The sequence below is a fragment of the Mustela nivalis genome (genome assembly GCF_964662115.1).
Source record: "Mustela nivalis genome assembly, chromosome: 16".
Taxonomy (NCBI): Eukaryota; Metazoa; Chordata; class Mammalia; order Carnivora; family Mustelidae; genus Mustela; species Mustela nivalis.
Window position 1 is genome coordinate 56,105,304 of NC_139035.1, and position 22,192 is coordinate 56,127,495.

General features: G+C 42.6%; 2 protein-coding genes and 1 long non-coding RNA gene across 6 annotated transcripts in view; 2 read left to right on the plus strand and 1 right to left on the minus strand.

The window, feature by feature from the left end:
- RRP15 (ribosomal RNA processing 15 homolog) overlaps positions 1-994 on the plus strand; it is a 39,166-nt gene extending 38,172 nt beyond the window's left edge. Inside the window, 1 exon segment of the mRNA XM_082703009.1 lies at positions 484-994. Coding sequence (XP_082559135.1) covers positions 484-597 — 114 coding nt within the window. The 3' untranslated portion in view covers positions 598-994.
- LOC309849931 lies at positions 805-22,149 on the minus strand. Its single transcript, XR_014303999.1, has 6 exons — positions 19,145-22,149; positions 17,842-18,732; positions 5,806-6,888; positions 4,547-5,599; positions 1,649-4,322; positions 805-1,398 (listed from the first exon to the last, which is right to left on the minus strand). It is a non-coding gene; the product is annotated as an uncharacterized lncRNA (long non-coding RNA).
- Positions 17,340-22,192, plus strand: part of TGFB2 (transforming growth factor beta 2) — a 78,620-nt gene continuing 73,767 nt past the window's right edge. For all 4 annotated transcript variants that reach the window (XM_082702998.1, XM_082703001.1, XM_082702999.1 and 1 more), the window contains exon 1: positions 17,340-17,692. In XM_082702998.1, coding sequence (XP_082559124.1) covers positions 17,347-17,692 — 346 coding nt within the window. In that variant the 5' untranslated portion in view covers positions 17,340-17,346. The remainder of the gene's footprint in view (positions 17,693-22,192) is intronic.

Genomic DNA, 22,192 nt, shown 5'->3' on the forward strand with positions numbered 1-22,192 from the left:
ATTTTTATCAAATGTTAAATGAGATAACATCTATAAAAACCTAACATAATACCAAGTTAGTCTCCTTTTCTCTCTTTTATTATGTATGATAAGGCTTTGTTAAATTCCTTTTTATTTTAAAATAGTTTGCCAGAATTTTTCTAATAAATCATCCATAAACATTAAATAATATTTAAGTCTTTTTCGATTGCCAGATTTTAAAAATTCATAGCAAACCTAGATTCTACTATATTCTCTCCCCCCCTGCCAGTAAAAGGTTTTTTTGCTTCCATAATTTTTTATGGGGTTAAAAAGAGTTCATTAACGTATAACTCTATTCCATATTTGTGCTTATATCACAGTGTGTAAATTAACTATAATTTGTCTTGTTTTCATTTCTGTTCTGAAACTAAGTGTTGACAAGTTAGTTTTGTAGCTTGGGCTTTTTTATTTCCCTTATGATTAAATTGTCTTTTGATATTTTGTTTCTGTAATTGTCCTCAGACTGAAGCGAAATCAGAAGAGGGCCCTGGATGGACAATCTTACGTGACGATTTCATGATGGGAGCATCCATGAAAGACTGGGACCAAGAGAGTGATGATGCGGAGAACCCGTGAGCCAGGCTCTGGGAGCGACTGGATACGTAGACTGTCGAGGAAACACAGCACACAGTCAGTGTATTTTTCCTAGCGAAATGCTCTGTGCTCTCAGAGCTACGCGGCTGTGAAGCTATCATTTCTAAGAAAGCCAAAAGACTTTTATTATTACCAACCTGGGTGTTTTCTCTTTTCGTGAAAACTTTGTTAAATTAAGTTTTTCAAACCTTGTATGATTTTAAGCATTGTTTCTCAAACATGTAAAAAGAAGTATTTCTGCTTAACTAGCGAAATGCCCATTTTGCCCAGAACATTATAAGTTTACGTATTGGTCATGGATATTGGTATTTTGTTCCAGTATCAGCAGTTTCTAGAAATGCAGTGCTTTTCATAATTAAAATGAACTCCCTGAAGTTAATATTTGTCAGCTTTCCAGCTTTATTGGTTCTGTGTGTTTGTGCTTTCGTGAGGAGAGTTTATGGTATTTGTTTTGGTGAGCTATTGAGAACCCTGTGTAGTGTAATCTAACATGATAGTATTTCTGATTCAGCGTGATGATTTCATTTTTAGAACTTGTGCTATGTAAGATTTAAGAAACACACCAAATTTCTACTTTTCTATTATGTCCTTTTATATGCTAAAACACACATAAGTGTTAGGTTATTTTGTATGAGAGATTTACTGAGGTGGAAATTCTCATGTTTAACTCACGCAGTGAGGCAGAATTTCTTAGAAAGCATATTTGATGTATTTTAGACTCTGCCCCTGCCCCAGCTTTTCCCTGACACTTGAATTAGTTTAAATTCTCCTGCTTGGGGACGCCTGGGTGGCTCAGTTGGTTGGACGACTGCCTTCGGCTCAGGTCATGATCCCGGAGTCCTGGGATCGAGTCCCGCGTCGGGCTCCCAGCTCCATGGGGAGTCTGCTTCGCTCTCTGACCTTCTCCCCTCTCTGACCTTCTCCTCGCTCATGCTCTCCCTCACTGTCTCTCTCTCAAATAAATAAATAAAATCTTTAAAAAAATAAAAAATAAAAAATAAATAAATAAATAAATTCTCCTGCTTGGTTTGACTGACCAGGGAAACGGGAGACTTTGGCTGCAGGTGGTCTCGTCGGGATGCCTCATCTGTTTGGAGATTTGGTTCCTTGTCACTCCCGTAAAGATGATTAAATCAGGTGGCTTAGTATCTAGACGTTAAGTAAGAGAGAAGTAGTAAGACTGAGAGAAGAAAGTAAGACTGTTGTATATAATTCCAAAATTTCTTTGAGACTACGTCTAAGATCTGAAGTTTATCAAGGAATTGTTTAATAACTGTGATCTGTTCCTTTTAAAAAAGGGATCCATTTCTTTTCCCATCTCTCCATCATAAAAAGAGCTCCCTTCTACCACTCATCTGAGCATACTTGCATCCTCCCCTTGAACTTGTGCTGGAACGGAGAGGTTTATATTTTCAAGCCCATTTGAGTGTTACAGGTATTACCTATCCAAGGTTAAATTAGTCCATGACCTGGTACTTATTATTATAAAGGAAGGTGTACACTTAAGATATCAAGTGATGCATTTTTGTATTTATCCCAACTTCTGAACTTAAGTGTTTTATTAAATTATAGAACTACCATTTTGTCAGTTAACATAAATAAATGTGAACCAGTACTCCTCCAAATAGTAAGAGTGCTAACTATCATGATAGAACGTAACGCAGGTGAATGGTTCATTATCACTTAACACATACATGATTTTGAAAAAGAAAATTCTTTGCAGCAGTTAAAAATTTTTTCTCCCCAGAATTAAAGATTGTATTTAATCTTAATTTAATCTTATTCTGGATCATATTAAAGCTTTGCAAAAATTCTTCTGAATAGTACATTTGGATGATAGAAATGAGTAGGTAATTTTTTTTTTTTTAAGATTTTATTTATTTATTTCACAGGCAGAGATCACAAGTAGGCAGCGAGGCAGGCAGAGAGAGAGGAGGAAGCAGGCTCCCCGCTGAGCAGAGAGACCGATGCAGGGCTCGATCCCAGGACTCTGGGATCGTGACCTGAGCTGAAGGCAGAGGCTTTAACCCACTGAGCCACCCAGGGGCCCAGAGTAGGTAACTATTTATTTACTAAAATATTTTTGAAACATAAACTCACATAGTTTTTAATTTAAAAAAAATTGGGCAAGAGTTTTTAACGGAAAATAAGGAAGAGAACATAGGCAGATACTCTTCTTTCAGAAATTATTTATTTTAAATTAATGGTGATTTGCCAGTATAAAAAATTTATCACTTATTTTAGAACGCTATAAAGCATATTCAAAGTACATGAAATAATTTCTGTCATAAAAATGGGATATTTTGTATGTTTTAGTATTGTTGCATCTTAGCTATGCAATATATAAGCAAAATACCGTTACGTTTTAATATAAATCCAAGGATGAGCCTATTATTTTAGAAATGAAATATATATCTTGAGATGAGTGTTTTAAATATTCTAGCTCTGGCGCCTCTACCCTAAGTATTTTACCCACAACATTTAAATTCTTTTCACATCAGTCGGATGGATCTGCATCTGTTCCATCTTCCTACATCGTCTTTGAGTTAACTAGGGAAGAGAAAAAGAACCACATTTCTAGATCTTCCCTGCTTTATCTCGACATAACAATATTTGGATTTTATTTTTGTTAACTAGTTAGAGTACTGTAATAATAAAAAGATAATTTTTATTTGTTTAGAAAGACTGTGGAAAATAGTTTCCAGGTAACCAGTAATCAGCTATTATCTTATCCCCTTATGTGGATATTTAGATGGCTGTCGTGAATGTTGTCAATATTTAGCATAGTTTAGTGTTGGTTATTCATTGTTTTTAGGCTTTGAGCTCTCAGAGTCAAAATTAATACCTGTTTTAGGCTGAAAATACTTAGAATAATCTTAATAGTTTAGCACTTTAGCTTGGAGTCGGAGTATTGGGTTTATTTTCAAGTTACTTAGAATTCTACATAGATCAAATATTATTCTGCTCATTGAAAAGTATACTGTGGAAGCCTTTTAGCTGGAATGGTCCGAAGGCTCACCTTCGGTACTCGGGGCTGAAAATGACCTGCGAGGAGGTTCCAGAAGGTTTATTTGAGGGTAGGTTCCAAGTTTTTAAAAATATTTTGTGTGTTTTACAAGGGAGTGGAAAGGGAATGTTTATATTCTGGTAAACCTTAGGGCTCTTTTGATTACTGTGTTTTGCATATATGAATAGACCTAATATTCAGTGACCACCAACTAATTCTGCCACCTGTGCAGGTGGTGAGAGTACAGTACTTCGTTACAAAGCCATCTGGGTGCAGTCCACAGATGCCTGAAGATGTCCTAGTTAAACATATAATAGCAGAGACTTCCCAAGGTTGAAGTGTGAACAGAAACGTAAGCAAACTGTAGATATAAATTGCATTGCTGGGAAGTTAAAGAAATTGTAAGGCCTAAAATGCCTGTAAAGGAAACCTCCACAGAGCGTAAGTATTTCTGTCGCAGAGGAACGAGGAGGTCAAATACATGAGGCAGTACTTTTGCAAACTTTGGATAATTTTTTTTGCTCCCTGTTTAGCTTTACTTCCTTTTTGTTGTTTTTATCTTAGATTTTTATAAATATATGTGCTGAGAAGAGTCCTGAGTGAAGTGGGATGGAGGTTTTCTTTCTTTGGGCTTTTTCATGACTTGAGAGAACCATTATTGTGTTTAGTTTGTTGCTATGTATGTGCAACGTGAATCTCACTTTTATTTTATTTTATTATTTTTTTTTTTTTAAAGATTTTATTTATTTATTTGACAGAGAGAAATCACAAGTAGGCAGAGAGTCAGGCAGAGAGAGAGAGAGAAGCAGGCTCCCGCTGAGCAAAGAGCCCGATGCGGGGCTCGATCCCAGGACACCAAGATCATGACCTGAGCCGAAGGCAGCGGCTTAATCCACTGAGCCACCCAGGCGCCCCGAATCTCACTTTTAAATAAACGTTTGAGGGGTGCCTTATGGCACAGTTGGTTGAGTGTCTGATTCTTGGTTCCTCAGTGTCGTGAGCTCGAGCCCCACATTGGGCTCCACGTTCAGTGCGGGGCTTGCTTGGGAGACTCTCTCTCCATTTCCCTCTCAAATAAATAAATGTTTTTTAAAAATAATAAACATTTGAAAAATTAGTGGATATATTTTTGAACCTTTGTAGTTTCTTAAGAAAAGCATGTATGTGTCTGTGCCTGGCTGGCTGCCTTCGCCTGGGCTGCTGTACCAGAATACTGTATAGACTGGGTGGCTAAAACAGCAGACTTTTCTCATAGTTCTATAGGATGATAAGTCCCCAGCTGCATGCCAGCGGATTCGATGTCTGGTGAGAGCCCTCTTTCTGGTTTGCAGATAGCTGACTTCTTGTGTCTTCGCTCAGGGAGGAGAGAGATCATCTTTTCTCAGTCACTTTCATAAGGGCACTAATCCCCTTCATAAGGACTCCACCCTTGTGACCTAATTACCTTCCAAAGGGCTCCCCTTGGAAATACCATTACATTGGGGATTAGGGCATTCATAGATGAATTTGGGAAGACACATAGTCTATAGCAGTATGTAAAAGAGCAAGTTGTACATTTTGAACTTAGATGTGGTATGACTTTACCATTGCTTCTTGACTTAAATTAAAATGAGAAAGTTAAGCGAAGGAAGCAGAATTCATTCTGCTCTTTCCTTAAATGCATCTCTTAGGATTAATGTGATGTTTGTCTCCATTTGGTATGTTAGTCATGGGGAGACCGTTAAGCCCTGCGGATATTTGCAGGCACGAGGAAACCATAGTCTGAATTTTGGCCAGGTGGATATATGAATCTTAGCGACTATTGCAGCCAAGGTAGGCCTGGCGAACTTCTTCACTGGGTGAACTTCTCTGAAGCTTGACTAAATGTATTAATCAATAGGACCTGTGAACAAATTTGGAAGTAGGATGGTCTTTGAAGTTCATGAAAGACATTTACAACCGTGATTGATGTTTAACAAAATACTAAGTTGTGGGCGCCTGGGTGGCTCAGTAGGTTGGGCCGCTGCCTTCGGCTCAGGTCATGATCTCAGGGTCCTGGGATCGAGTCCCGCATCGGGCTCTCTGCTCAGCAGGGAGCCTGCTTCCTTCTCTCTCTCTCTGCCTGCCTCTCAGTGTACTTGTGATTTCTCTCTGTCAAATAAATAAATAAAATCTTTAAAAAAAAAATACTAAGTTGTAATAACTCTAATCAGAATTTTACAGATGGAAGGTATCTTCTAATGCTTTGTAAATAATTTTTAGATTTTCTGAAGAGTGCTTTCTAGCTTAGAGAACCACATGAATATTTTTCATCCAGGCTACTGAGCATAATTTTAGGGAGTTACAGTTTCGGGCTTTTTGTCTAGATAGGTGATGAACCTGTGTGCTTAGAAGAGGTGTCCTCTGAGACAGTTACAGAGCATGTTTTCTTTGTCAAGAATAACTAGTTCAGCACTGCTCACCTGTTCCCCCTTTCCCCGGCCCCTCCAATTACAGGGGTACGTATTGAGCTGTCTGTTAAATGCTTTTTGTAGGCAGCATTTACAACCAAGGATATAAGCAAGGATATATGTTACAGGACTGAGCTAATTCCTTATAATTTCAGTGTCCAAGTCAGTATAGTCCAATATGATTGTCTGTGTTGCTGGACACGTTATATCTCCACTAGCACAAGGGGCTACCGAATATTTGCAGTGTGGCTGGTGATATAAAGGAACAGAGTTTTAAATTTTACTTAATTTTAAATACTTTAAATTTTAAAAGCTGCATGTAGCTAGTGGTGGTCTATCTAACTATGAAGAGAGTAAAATTAGCATATATTTAGTCTGATAATGAAGCAGTAAGCTTTGAAATGTCTGTGAGTTCTTCTGATAAAATTATGGATACAATATAAGCACATACAAATATTGGTGTAATTTTATTGATTAAATCACTGTCTTTTTTCAATATTTGTATTTTGGAGAAGATAAATTAAGTTGCTTTGTAATTACATGATTTCCTCAGGTAGCTGTTGTCCTTAAATATGAGGCCACTGTTAATAACAAATAGCATTTCATTTTTTTAGGTAATTGTCTACAGTTTTCAGAAGGAACACATCCAACTGTAAATCTTATTGATTCCCTAAAAGAACAGATTTATGATACGTGAACAAGGGCAGCTGGAGGACTGCCAGGCCCGCAGACACCAGACACCACGTGCGCTAGGAGGTCCCCCGGAGAAGTGTCTTCAGTCACAGCTCTCCGGGGTCATGCGGCAGTTTCCAGTCTATGCCAGCACACAGCCACATCCTGCCAGAGCCAATTCAGATTGCAGATTTGGGAAAAAAAAACCCGAAAACAAAGAGCACAATGAGCATTATTAGCACAGCCAGCTGAAAATGATGAGGTGTTAACCACGTTTGTATAAATAACAGTTTCTCTAACCCCTGAATCATTCTCCTGCATTTAAATGCAATCGGTTCATAAACATCAAAGCGAGAACACCAAATTTGTGTGGGGTCAGGACCAACTGGGGCTCCGAGTGGAGAGACAGCTGAGAGCGGTGTCCTTCTTCCCGCGTGGGTGGCCTCACAGCTGTTGATTCTCCCTCCGGCTACTAGACAGTTGCCTTTGCGCTTGCAGAACCAGACTTCAGTCTGAGGGAAAAATGCCTCCCCTCCCAGGGCATGGACATAAACAATAGATGGACCTCAGCTCTCAAAACATCCACACGGCGGCCGGACACAGCAGGCGCCCTGAAGTAGCTGCGTATCACCAAGCATAACATCGGGGTGTTTCTGCATGATACTGGTCTTCGTACAGTAACACTGGGCTCTCTTCTATGTAGTCTAAATGTAGAAGCTCATGGTTACAGAGATTCAAGGTGATACTACCCTTCTCTGTAAACACCAAGAATAACTAGATTGTGCGACCCACAACCGCCATATTCTGGTTCTTCCACAGACTCCCGAATAGACTTGATGGTAGGTGAAATTACATGTCACTAGCATATAAATCCCGCCTGGGCACACTTGTTCGTGTAATAGGAATTTGGATAATGTTCCACCCAGCCCATCTAGCACAGTGCCTGCTATGTAGTAGGGAGGGTCTCCAGGAACGTTCTCTGTCACGCACTTGGAGGATCAGGTGCTGTGCCTGTAGATTTGTCGTTCATTTCTGATCTGTGTAATTGTAAATGTTTCTCCCCACAGAAGTTTACAGTCTGCAGGTCGTAGATCCATACTGAGACGCAGTAGCCCTACTCTGGAAACCCTCCTCAGGAAAAGACCCTGCTTACAAAAAGGCTGTGTGAACAGTATTGTAGTATAACATTGTTTCTAACGGCAAGGAATTTTAGACCACTTACAGCTTCAGTGATAAGTGATCATTTACATAAACCTTGGTACTTCTGCTTTTCTGCTGCCCTTTAGAATGATGGCAGCGAAAAGACGTGTCAATAATGTTAACTGAAAGGGTGAGATTAAAAACATGACAGGATAAGTTTTTTAAATGCCAAAAGTTCATTAGATGTATATAAGAATACATTCTTTATTAAAGAAGATAATTTCGACATTTTGCAAGACAAGTCTCACAATGAGTAAAAAGATCCTGACATTCAATAAGATACTAAAACATTTTTTGCGTACTTAGACTGTTCTAGAACTTAGACTCTACTGTCTTGCCGAGGACATTGATTTAAGTATTGATTTGGAGAAGTGCAGAGGTAACTATATCAAGAGTCCCATTTGCTACAGTCCTACTTTTTTTTCTTTTTCATTTAGTTTTTTAAAATATTTTATTTTTGGGGCGCCTGGGTGGCTCAGTGGATTAAGCCGCTGCCTTCGGCTCAGGTCATGATCTCAGTGTCCTGGGATCGAGCCCCGCATCGGGCTCTTTGCTCAGCGGGAGCCTGCTTCCTCCTCTCTCTCTGCCTGACTCTCCGCCTACTTGTGATCTTTCTCTCTGTCAAATAAATTAATAAAATCTTTAAAAAAAAAAAATAAAATAAAGTATTTTATTTTTTTATTTGACAGGTAGCCCAAGTAGAGCTGTAAGCAGAGAGAGGGAGAGGGAGAAGCAGGCTTACGCTAAGCGGAGAGCCAACGTGGGGCTCCCTGATCCCAGGCCCTTAGGATCATGACCCGAGCTGAAGGCAGACGCTTAACCGACTGAGCCACCCAGGTGTGCCCCACTTTTTCTTTTTTTTTAAATTTTAATAGTTACCTTGCTTTGAACATTGAGCATGAAAAATTTTGACTCTTTCCCCCTTGTGTCACTTTGTGTCTCTTGATTAATAGAAATTTATTTTGAAATGAGAATCTCTGTTTCCTTGACTTATTTTAAAATGTTGCCTTTTCATGCTCAACCATCTTTTTTGACAGGTCCCATCCATCATTCAAGTTTAGGTTGAAACAGAGCAAGTAATAATAATAACAAACATTTATACAGTAATTATTATAGGCTGGATACTATTTACATGTTTCATAATGCACTTAGCTTACACAGTCTTCCTATAACCCCATGAGGTAGGTGCTGTTATTGTCCCCAATAAATCGATGAGGGAACAGGTAGATTCAATAACTTGGCAAGGTCACACAGCTAATACAGTCAAGTCCAAGCTTGAATTGACAGAGCGGCTGTACACAACACTAATTTCCTAATTTTAGATGATACTAATGTCTTACAGAAAATGAGATTCTAAAAGAAAATGAGATTATAGAAATTGAACTTTTGCTCTGGAAAAATAAGTGAACATGTTCTATTTTTCAGTCACATTTACTTAGGGCCAGAACCCAAGGCCTGGGGAAGGTAGAGGGGACAAGGCATATCAAAAGTGAAAATCTTCCTGGCAGTAGCAAGTTAGAGTTTCAAGTAGCATGTCTTCCCAGGCTTCATTTTGGTTGCCTCTGTCTGTTTATTATACCGTGTGCCGTTGGAGAATTTATTTTACGTCTTAAATATGTCTGGTAATTAAAATGTTTTAATTATCTGGATTCTGCAGAAATGGAACTGCATGACTACTAGAGTGGGATCCCATAGTTTTATCTCTTAGGACATGACTCTGTTGCTCTTTTCATTACCAAGATACAATATATTGCCCATATGCTACTGTTTCTTATTTAATGATATTTTGATGATTCATGAAAATGCTAAGTGTTGACATATTTGCTCTTAAGAATTTAGATATTTCAGTTATGCTTTATACAGGAAGACTAGATTTTAGCTTAGGATATTATTGGCTAGGAGATAACTAGAATTATGGAAGTTCCATTGTTACTGACTTAGGATCTTTCCTGAAAATGTGTGTGTTCAACGTGTCAAATTGTAACTTTCATTTTCTTGTGCAGTAGCTTTTGTCATACAGTGTTTTTCCTCTAGAAATGAAACAACATATCAATGGGAAATATTCTTGAGGTGACACTGTTGATTAGTTTTTTAAATGATTTTACAGCAAAATGATGTTTGTAGATTGTTTAATAAGCTATGATGAAAATACTCAGAAAATTGAGCATGTTGGTTTTCTCCATATAGGAAGTTGTGAGAAATACCACTGCTCTCCTCTAGGTGGCATGATTTAGGCTATCATTGAATTAAATGATTGATAAAAATTTTTTTCCGTTCAACCAGATGAGTGCCTAGTCTCTGAACAATCAGTACAACTGTGGCATTGATTAGATTTAATTTTTACAACTTTTCAAATAACTTGGTTGACCGTGTCATTGTCTGTTGTTTAATAACCTTAATTAACATTAAAAGACAAAGATCTCTGAAAGAAGCAAACCCTAAAATCTTATCTGTACTGACCAGGCAACCAAAATCCTGTTTGTGTATTGTTGAGGTTGTTCTCAGGTCACAGCACACACCCACTTTTTAAAATTTATTTCTTTGGTTTATGGTAAATAGCCCGCCAGTGATAGAATCTGTAAGATACTGCCTTTGTAAAGGGGCACGTAGGTATGACTGAGATACTCTAAAGAGAAAGCAGAAATTGTAGGAATTTGGATCACAACAATTTTCAGGTTAACAGGAAAACAGCCTTTCAACTGAGTGAAGTTCTAGTTTTGTGAAGCCATCTACTGTCTATTAAACATGGAAGATCAACACGTAAAAAAAATCAGTAGTAGGTGACCCCCGAGCATTAGAGGACATGCTTTTTTCTGTACACTAAAATGAGAAGAAGACAGAATTCATTTTTACTGTTAAAATTCTTTTATCAGTTGTTCGTTTTCCCAAACTCAGAAACAAATTTGTGCACAAAATACATGAAATGCTTGTTAATCCCTATTATTAACATCTTTTATCTTCTTCCTTTCCATGTGAGAGACTGGCTTTCATGGGGCTCAGAAGAATCTTAACCTCTTAAAGCCTTCAGTTTTTGGGTGATGCATGTTTATATCAATGCTAAAGCTGTACAAGGAAGTATTTTTCAAATTTTAGCTCTGATAATGATTATTAGAATCTGAAGCACAAAGAATAAAAAAGGCTTGGAAATATGCAAAATATATCACCATGGTAACTGAGAACAGCTGAACACCTGACCTTATTGATTCAGATTTTAAAGTGCCTTCGTTTCAAAGTAAGGGGACTATCTGGGACAGTCCTGGTTTACCCCTTCTGTCTTATCATGTATTTATGAATATCATCCTCTTAGTGCTCAGGTTTGTGTGATAAATCATACGGTCACCCTCATTACAAGAGCTTACTTAGAAGACTTAAACATCAGGAAAATTTTGTAGCTGTGAGTCTCCCCCTATTCATTTTTTAATTGCAGGATAATTGAGGCAACAGAAAGGCAAGATGGTTTGAAATATAGGTTGTCAACTTCGCTAATGAAAATGTACACATTCAGGGGTGCCTGGGTGGCTCAGTGGGTTAAAGCCTCTGCCTTCAGCTCAGGTCATGATCTCAGGGTCCTGGGATCGAGCCCCGTATTGGGCTCTGCTCAGCGGGGAGCCTGCTTCCTCCTCTCTCCCTGCCTGCCTCTCTGCCTACTTGTGATCTCTGTCTGTCAAATAAATAAATAAAATCTTAAAAAAAAAAAAAGAAAATGTACACCTTCAGATTTTCACAAAATGATACCCACCGAGATGATGGCAGATTTATTCAAAGGATATGTATCTTAAAAAATGAAAATTTCACTTTAGGTTGTTATAGTCATTTTTTTAAAATTATGGGTGCATAATCATGTCTTTATCATTTGCTTTCTCTTTTCCCCTACTCATCTTTTATTTGTATTTTTACTTCGTTGAAATACTTCTCTCTCTGCCCTTCTCCCCAGCACCCTAATTCTGGCTTCTTGCTTTGTGCCACGTGTCTGGACTGCCGGGGTGCTGGGGTAAGGGAAGTAGTGAGACGCCGTCAGGGCCAGGAGCAGACGCATACCCTGACTAAGGAAAATGCTGCTGCTGGCTTTCCTTTATCAACATTAACATTTTACGAAGCATGTATCCATCTGAAACTCTATGACAACTGTCCCCATATGTTCATTTATATCAGTCACTAAAAGCTAGTTTAGTGGATAACTTTGAGCAGAGGCAAGAAAGCAGATTTCAGGAGGCCCTGGGACTGACAAAGCCCAGGCCACTGAGAGACCGCCTCCCAAGAAAAGACTTACTCCCGTTGGAAATCTCAGAACAGAAAAGTAGTGACAGGTGGAGATGTGAGTGCCCAAAAGCCACAAGCAGTAATCCATCAGCTAATCATAATTCCAAAGGGTAAGATAAATGTTCCCACAGAGTATCAGTTAAAGTGTGAGTTTATCTCTGCTATGCTATTTTTCTCTAGTCCTTATCTCTTGAGTTGATCCTTTTATCTCTGACCACCTCTGATCTTTTTAAGCTTTCTCCTTCCTGCGCATTGTGCCCTCCTTATCACTTCTGTTTTAGATTAACCTATAGATACAAAATGGAGTCAGTAATTGGATTATTTTTCCTGGGGAAATCACTAACCTTTCCATTTCATTATTCTGAGAGCAGAAGTTTATTTGGCTACAGAAATACACACAGAACATGAGAAAATTTTTTATAAACCAAAGAGGGGTTTTGAGTTGTAGCATATCAAATTAGAAGAACCTAAAAGGCTTTGTAGTATTTTCACGTGAAATGGTTATTTTGCATTTAGCAAGTGTTGCTGAGTTCTATAGATTTCTTTTCCCTACTTCCTGGTTTTATAATGCTTGAAACCCTTGTGGGAACAACTTTCAAAGTTGTTGCAAATGAAGTTATTCTTTCTTTAGAGTCAGGAAGGACCTATTCCATCCTAAACTCTTGCCTAGGATCTGCAGGGTAAAACCCTGGACAGGAATGAGTAGTTTTGATATCAGACATTTGTAGGAATTCCAAATTACTTAAGTGAATAGGCCCATTAATGAGCAGAGAAGGGCTAGTGGTCGAAACAGCTGCACCCTCTGCCTCTCTGATCTGGAAAACAAAGAAGTCCCTTTTAGGGCGTTGAAGAATAGGAGACCTTAATCTGGAATTTCTGCTTAACTGGGCTTCTGTCATTCAGAGTTCTGTTCGCCAGAAGTGTACCTTCTTGTCCTTTCCTACAATACATGGGAGCAAAATACCAGACTGTTTAAAATAACTGAATGGAAATGTACTTAGCAAAACTGCCCGGAGGCCTAACCATGAGGCACAGTCTCACTAGCATCTTCCCTAGCTTTTTCAGTTTATTTATATCTGAGAAAGAGGAGAGGCCACGTGTGTTTTATGACACCGTCTCTGACAAAAATGAAGAAGGGAGAGGATATGAGAACACTGAGTGACATTTAATGAGCACATACTAAGTGCCAGGTTTGTTGGAAGCATTTTGTGTACCTCGTGGATGTACTTCAGTCCTCAGTAATCTTGTCGGTTAATAAGTGTTGTCCCCTTTTCACAGATGAAGAACTAACACAGTATCTGCCTCACGTGGCCAGGATCACAAAACCAGAAAGCGACTGAAATTTGAACTCAAGAGCACTTGACTGTGGAGTCTGTCCTTTAACCACTATGCTCTCCTGCCTCCTTGAGGTAACCAAGATGTCTTATACAGCTTAAATACCTTTTCGAGGTAATCAGGATGATCCAGATGAGTTACATACCCTCTTACCATGAAAATTGTCTGAAGCCCCTCCCACATAATAAGATCTCAATAAATTTAGTGGATATTTACTTCTTGAATATAGAGATGAAAAGGCTCTGAAAGAGTTATTTAATAGAAGAAAGGGTCCATTCGTGATTCCCAGGGACGCATCACTGACAGTCTTAATCCGTTTACGTCTTCAGAGGGTCCTCTGAGAGGCAGAGTGGACTCCACTCCTGCTAGCCTGAATTGCTATACTCGCCTATGCCACATTTCACCAGCCGCTCCCTGGTCCTACCTGCCTGGGCTTTGGGGGAATTAGAAGCAGTCTCTTGGGCTTAGGCCAGGGGGTCTCAGGGGTTGCTGAGTTAGCAATAAGTGCTCCATGAACTAAGCATTGTGGACATAGAATGACATGTTTCTGTTGGGAAGGGTTGTCGGGAGAATTTATTACTTACATTGTTTTTTTAGAAGTGAAGTAGATGGACTTTGGCTAATCTCTCCGTACTCTAATCTGAATCCACTTAACCTCAGGTCAGTTTGTGTCTATACCACGGAGGTAGTCTCGCTGGTTTGCAGGGAGGCTGAACCTGTGACCTCCACAGAGCATCATGATGGAGGTCACCTGCCGCAGCATCTTCGGTCACCAGCTCTAGTTTGCATGTCTTGCTCTACTTTCTAGAACAAACGAATATTCACTTTTCCCCCTCGGTGTAGAGCTGATCTTTTTGCTGTTCTCCAGCTGAACTCAAAGGGGTGACAGCTTGATGAGTCTGGGGAGAGCTAGCCCCACAGTAGCTCCTTTTGAGTCTATCTCTGTTGGCTACTAGAAGTGCAGCTGGTGGTCCAGCTCTTTTCAAGACAGTTCAATTTGAAACTGGCCTCGAGGAAAGGAAACTACTAATGCTGATTCATCTGTAACTTTCAGAAGCAGATTGGAACAATCTCTTTATGCCCGAGTTTTCCAGTGTGCCCTAATAGGTAAAGAATCCCATGTTCAAGGGAGTTCAGAATATGCTACGTTAAAAGACCTGAACAATTTTTTTTCCTGCAAGATTTTCAGAGCCTTTAACAGGATGATGGGAAATGTCAATCTGCAAGAAGGAACAGGGCCTGCATATCTCGCAGACTTCCCATCACCTTGGAATCCATGTTTGTCGGACATGTTCTGGTACCAGTTTATATAGGGCATCTTAGTCCGCAGGCAACGGATCCTGACTGTAAAATGCAGCTCTACCACTTACCATGGAAAAGAAATATCTGAACTAGGGAATAATATAGAGGCTTTGAGTTTGGGGGAATAGTCAACAGAGTTTCCACTTTAAACCATCTGTCTAGTCAGTATGGCCATCGTCATGATGAAATGAAAATGTTGACTTTGAGTAACTGAAGGTAAAATAGAAAGACAAAGGGAAAAGTGAACCATGGCAAGAATCATTCTTAGACTCATCTAATTGAGATTAGGTTGAAATGAAAATGTCAAGTAGTGTGTAGTGCCTAGCAGTAGACATCACTTTAAAATTCCGGCTTCCTGGATGTATGCTATGGAAAGAATGAAGTTGGTTGCTGATGTCTAGCTGGGGAAGAAGGCGAGGAAGAGAAAGCCCTATGAAGTAGTGGCATAGGCAGCAAGCTAAGGTATTCATTCATTCATACAGTGAAACAAGTACATCTAGTTCATTCTCTAAGTAAAAAAAAGTGCTGTTTTCATGTTCTCATCAGTTTACAGTCAAATGGGGGACTAGACTGTAAACAACAAAGCCGAATAAGATAATCTTTAGGAGAGATGTACTAGCATAGTGTTAGGGGATCTCAGAAAAGGATTCCACTAAAAATGTAGGAAGTGAATCTTAGATTGGAAGCATGTCTCAGGGCTGGGGGGATCCTGAGTAAACTGTGTGATGCACATTCACGAGAGAGAGAGAGAGAGAGAGAGAGAGAGAGAGAGAGAGTTGTGTGCGTACAGTACAGAAGGGAAGACTTTCTAGAGCAAGTGATTGAGTTTGGGAGGCTGTGCGTGAGCCACATTAAGTAAAAACGGGAGGCCTGATAGCTTGTCCTTCAACAGACCGGTCCAAAATGACTATATAAAGTAAATACCATAAATCACTGTTGTCAGGGCGCACACTCCACCTCCTCCCTCCCGTGCCCGCGGCTGGCCTCATTTCCACACCCCTCCACGGTTCGGGGAGAGCTCGTGGTCTAAGTAAACGAGAGGACTTCTGACTGTAATCCTAGCACGTCACTTTGTTGAAGGCAAACACGTGGTTCCGAGAGAACTTATAAATCTCTCCTCCCAGGCAAGATCGTGATGTTATCTGCTGGCAGCAGAAGGTTCGCTCCGAGGGGAGCTCCAGAAGCCCCCGACGAGAGAGAGAGAGAGAGAGAGAGAGAGAGAGAGGAGGGAGCAAGGCAGGAGAGGTAGACGAGCGTGCGAGAGACAGAAAAGGGCACAGAGAAGAGCAGGGCGCCAGGGAAGGAGACACGGGGAAGGGATGGAGAACAGTGTAACGGTCTAGGGAGCCGCTGCGCAGCGGAGCCAGGGGCTGCCCGGCTGCAGGAAGTCGGAGGAGAGGGTCTGTCGCAGGGTGCCAAGTGCCCACCTACCCGCCGCGAGAAAGTCCGAGTGGGACAGGAACCGGGAGAGGCTGGGAAGGGGTGGGAGTCCAAGGGACCCCCTCGTCGCCCCTTTAGGAGAAACACTGCCCAGGCAGCGCGCCCCCGGGGCTGACGGCAACGGCGGCAGCTGGTCGTCTATTGCCGGGTTGGCGTCTGGAGCGAGAGCAGAAGGAGGAGCAGGAGAAGGAGGGAGGTGGAGGCTGGACGCGTCCGCGAGCGGCGGCACGACGTGGAGTAGCCGGGCGGGTCGGCGCGCGCCGGCCGGGCTGTCGGCCACCGCGCGCAGCTCCGGGAGCAGGATCGTCGCCGCCTCCGCCGCCGCCGCCGCCGCGGCCCGCGCAGGACCGGACCGCGTCCCGAGCGCCGTGCGGAGCGCACCCGCCTCCCCGCGGCGCGCCGGCTCGCCCCCAGCGCGCGCACAGGCGCGCGCGCACACACACTCGCTCACACACTCACACACTCACACACGTGTGCGCTCTCCGCTCCGGAGCCGCGGCTGCTCCTGCTCTCAGCGCCGCAGTGGAAGGCAGGGCCGAACCGCTCCTTCTTTAAATACTTAAATTACCGCCCGGCCAGCCTCGGCGGCCCCCCGCACAGCGCTCCCGGCGCCCCTCCCGCCAGCTCGCCGGCTGCCAGCCCCGGGACCTTTTCATCTCTTCCCTTTTGGCCGGAGGAGCCGAGTTCAGATCCGCCACTCCGCACCGAAACTGACACACTGAACTCCGTTGCCTCCTCTTAAATTTATTCCTGCCTAATAGCCCCTCGTCTCTTTTTTCCCCCTCATCTCGTCGCTCCAAGAAAACTTTTTCTTACTCCCCAAAGTTAGAGTCCCCCCTGCCCATCGTGTATTACTATTTCCACTTTTGGAACGACTTGCATTTTCTTTTTAAAGGAACTCAAGCAAGATACCTTTTTCTATTGGACGTTGACTCTCGATTGTTTGCAAAAGTTTCGCATTAAAAAAAAAAAAATCTACCTGATCTGTACTTGAGAGTTGTTGGTTTCTTTCTTTTTTTTTTTCCTTAGTTTTTTTTTTTTTTACTTTTTTTTTTTTTTTTTTAATTTTTCCACCTTTAAAAAAAAATGCACTACTGTGTGCTGAGCGCTTTTCTGCTCCTGCATCTGGTCACGGCCGCGCTCAGCCTGTCTACCTGCAGCACGCTCGATATGGACCAGTTCATGCGCAAGAGGATCGAGGCGATCCGCGGGCAGATCCTGAGCAAGCTGAAGCTCACCAGCCCCCCAGAAGACTATCCCGAACCCGAGGAAGTGCCCCCGGAGGTGATTTCCATCTACAACAGCACCAGGGACTTGCTCCAGGAGAAGGCGAGCCGGAGGGCGGCCGCCTGCGAGCGCGAGAGAAGCGACGAGGAGTACTACGCCAAGGAGGTTTACAAAATAGACATGCCGCCCTTCTTCCCCTCGGAAAGTAAGTACTGTTCTTTCGCTCCCATTCCCTGAGGCTGAGCGCGGCCAGAGGCTCTCGGAGCCGCCACGACTCCGGGGACGGCCCTTCCCGTCTGGGGTCGGGGCCGGGGCCGCGCTCCCCTGCCCTCCCCGGCCCTGCGTCCCACCCACCTCCTCGCCCGTGGCGTGCCTGAGAGCCTTAGGCTTGCAGTCGGCCACTTTCGACTTGGTTTTCTCCATGTCTCCCTTCCCCCCACGCCTCGGTCCCGTACGAGGCGTTAGGCTCTCCTTCTGGCCCCTGAAAGTCTCTTCCCGGCCACCAGCCAGGGCTCAGCCCCGCTCCTCTGTGGCACGCGAGGCGCTCCCCGGGGCCGAGTTAGACCCGGACGTCTCGGTGGGCTGGTTTTCTCCGCGGGGACCCCACCGAACTGGCGCACGAAGGGTTAAAAAAAAGGTGGCTCAAACCTAGCCTCTCCGGAAGGCGCCCCTTTCCGGGCCGACCTATCAGCGGGTTCCCCAAGTCTTCCCCATTGTCTCTAACGCCCCTAAAAATGTCAGCATCGCCAGGACAAAACCCCATTTGGAGACCCCTTCAAAACACCTCCGAACCCCCAGTTCTTGGACCTCCTGCCACAGCGGGGGCTTACACCCCCGCCCCCCAAGGCGAGATCTTGTCACCTCGTCCCCTCTCGATTTCACCTGGAGTGGCAGGAAAGACAACTTCGCATCTGACGACGTCAAAAAAGTGTTTTACTTCGCGTTATTTTTCAGAATTCCCTCCGACCTGTCTTCTTAAGGTCGCTGGTGGAGCAGATCACTTTCCTGCCGGGTTTACCGTTGATCTTTCTCCCTCTCGAGCCCTCGGCTCCCTGAGCTTTCTGTGGCTTCCTTGCGGTTACTTCGGGGTGTTCCTAAATCTCACAGACAGTAGAAGACAAACGAGTTTTTTGTTTGTTTGTTTGTTTGTTTTTAATGTTTTTAAACTGGCTTCTCCGAGGGCAGCGTCCTCAATACCAGGGGCAAACAGTAGCGACGGGCGTGAAGTGATTGATCCTGCGGTTCCTCGGGGGGAAGGGAAGAGGACAGTTAGCAGAGAATGATTTCCAAGTCCTTAAGGGAAAAAAAAAAGAGAAAAAGAAAAAGGAAGGAAGGAAGGAAGGCAGGCAGGCAGGAAGGAAAGAAGCATCCAGTGATACCCGAGAGGGTTAAATACCAGGAAGAAGAGAAAAAAAAAAAAGCTTCAACATTTGCCTATTCCAAATCCCAAGTCATAAACTTTTTCATTGGTTGCCCATTTCTCTCCTCCCCTTTCCATGCCCTATATACTTGCTGGCCGCCCTCACAATGTCTCTGTGTCTTGCCTAAATAGATAATATGGCCATCTTGGTAGTTTTCGCCTAGAGGTTCTAATTGCAGGGTGGGACTTTTCTTTTTTAATATTTATTTTTAGTTCGACAAGCCCTAGTCTTGTGACTTGCCGTGTCTTGGACTTGACCGTCTCAGAATGTCAGCCGGCGGATCTCACGCCAGTCTTCGCGGCCACCTTTCTTTTCTGCTACCCCTTCTCTTCTCTTCTCGTTCTGGAGCAGAGCAGATGCGGGAGCATCCTGGCAGGCAGGATGCTTTTATTATTGTAAGCAGGCACCGTCCACAACAGCGCTGATAACTACACCGCCCTGGTTTTTCCCCTCAGGAAGTAAAGCTTTCTACCTGGGGTGGAGCCAAGGAGATATTAAGAAAGCAAGTTCGCTGTAATTGGTCCAGAATGATTGAGACTAAACAGAGTTGAGTCAGTTTGCTTTCTCAAGCACGTGGAGCCCCTCTCCTGGCACTTGGGCAGGCGGGCAAGTAAAGTAGGTTATATGGAACTTGAACCGTGTTTACCTGCGGAAGTTCAAATGAATTGCCAGCACTTTTACAGACTGAGGTCTGATCTCTTCCTCCTCATTAGACAGGTGTGGAGAGAGCCAGTTACCTAAGAGCCTGTCGATTCCTTGTTCTTTCTGGCATACCTCAGTCCAAAGACCCAAGATGATCCGACCCGGGACAATGATACTCCCCAAACCAGAAAAATTCTCAGAAAGTTAGGATTTCAGAGGATGATATCTCAGATCAGTGTGTGGATTCTCCATGGCATCCTACCTCCAGCCACCAAATAGATTAAAAGCTCTGATAAGTGCAGTGGGGGGCTGGGAAGAATACTGTCAGTTTTCATACAAAGAATACCGGCTTCTGTGAAGTTTAGAGGCAGAAAAGCATATTAAGAGCAGATTGGATACTACTATGCAAGAACTGTGGATAGTTTTATAGAAAGTAGGTTAACTGATTTTCCAGCACTTTCTAGTTATACTGGAATATAGTGAACCCTTCCCCCAAAAAAAGGAAGAAAAGAAGAAATCATTCCGCCATATTTTTAAGGAGCCAATTGAAAGTACAGCATTAGCTTATATATCAGCTTTCCCGCTTTAGGACCCAACTTTTAACTCAGGCGTCACTGAAGTGGCTGAAGGGAGGGAGTGTGCCTGTCATTTCTTGCAGTGAATCTGACAAGGGTCATAAGCCCCAGAGATGAAGGCATGGGAAAGGTCACTGGTTCATTTTTTACCGCCAACTTATTAGTGTTCAGGGAGTGACTTCAGCTCAAATATTACAAATATGCTCTAATTATACTCAATGAGCTATATATCATTACAGATCACTGATAGCCCTTTGTGGGACATTTTATACAGTTCAGACTACGTATTTTTAGCAATGTGGAGATCTAAAAGTAAAAATATAAGAGATATTGTATATGCCCTCAGGCCTATTTTGTTTTAAATATTATGCTTGGCCCAGTATACTGTATAAATACAGTAAATATGAATAGAACTGGCCAGGTGCCAATCTCCAAGGATGAATTTTAGTCAAGAAGGTATTTATGGGATATAAATAATACTGTGTCAACATTTAAAGAAGGGGTCTGATTAGTTTTGAATTTATTCATATTGATCTTTTCACATGCTGTTAGTTTAAGGCTCAAAGTGGAGTTATGCTAAGGTTTACCGATAGTTTCCCCAGTGGGAATTAGGGGACGCCCTAGTCCTTTTGACATGCCCTCTGCAGTTGAAGGACCTCTGTTTGAAAGACACTGCCCAATGCTTTAGAAATCTTCAGAGTGATTCCGTTCACTAGAGTGAGAATCCAGATGATTGACAGTTAAAATCCCTAGAGGCTCTGGACAGTCAAAAAAAAAAAAAAAAAAAAAGAAGAAGAAAGAGAAAGTTTCCTTTTCTATCTTTCCTCTCACTTTTGTTCATTGTAGCAAACCAAGCAGTGCTGGGGTTCTCACAGGTGGTGATTTTGCCCCGCTCCCACCTCCTGGGGCACCTGTGGCGTTGTCTGGAGCCAGGTCTGACAGTCATGACTTATAGGAAAGGTGTGCTGCGGGCACGTCGTGGGTTGAGGCCAGGGAAGGCTGCTAACCATCCTCGAATGTACAGGACAGGTCCCCCCGCCCCCACCAGCATATACATCAAAGAATGGTCAGCAATGTGCATGTTGAGAAGCCCTCACAATCAGAAAGTTCTCTTCCTTAGATGGGAGTATGAATTAGACCATTTTGTGGGGTGGATACTTTATTGTTATGATCCCAAACCACCCAAACTGGAGACCTCAAAACTTCCCATTCATTTAGCCTAAAAAATGATGTCGCCCCACCCACCAGTAGTTTCAGTCAGCAGCAATGTGGTGTTAGAACAGAGAAAAAAGAAGTGAGAAGTTGTTTTGGCTTTTCCTTGCAAAGAAAATAAGCAGCTCCTGTTAACGAGGAGGGAGAGCTCCAACCTAGACAACAGAAGAAAGTAAATAACTGTAGGTTTAATCCATCATACTGAATTAGATAAACCAAGATAATACAGCCTGAGACATCACAATGAGGTTTCCTTTGTAGCTGTTTCACACAAATGTTAAACCTTTAATAGCACACAATCCCTTTTCTATTTCTCCTGTTATTTTCCAAGTGAAATCGTGGAATGTACAATGAACACCAATAGCACTATGGTTCTGGGGAATGTGACTAAAGAGTCTCTTCATGGACATGGCCTTCTGTATACGGATTGCTGGAGTATCGGCCAGTTGCCCAAGGAAGGAATATATTAGCCCTTGTTGGAACATCATAGTATTTTTGCTTTATATCCAGGAATTTTATTTTTTAAGAGTCTTTGTGTGAGGATGTGTGAGAAAGAAAGAGAAAGATCAAAGACCATCGGTTTTGACCCCCTTGATTTCTCCAACGATTGAGTTATTCGTACGCAACGGAGCGAACGTCAGCTTCTGCATTTTTATTGTATCATTGCCTGTACTAACTCTCGTGCCTAACTGTGGTTCCAGTCAACTTGGGTCCCATTCCTCTTTCAGGATTTCTGTCCCTTCCTTCTTTTGGAAGGGGACTGCTGATCACTGAAGCAGCTGGGCAGGCTTTGTTGCAGGAGAACAGCCCGCAGCAGGCCTCCGCCAGGAGTCCCCGACCCAGAGAGGCTGGGCT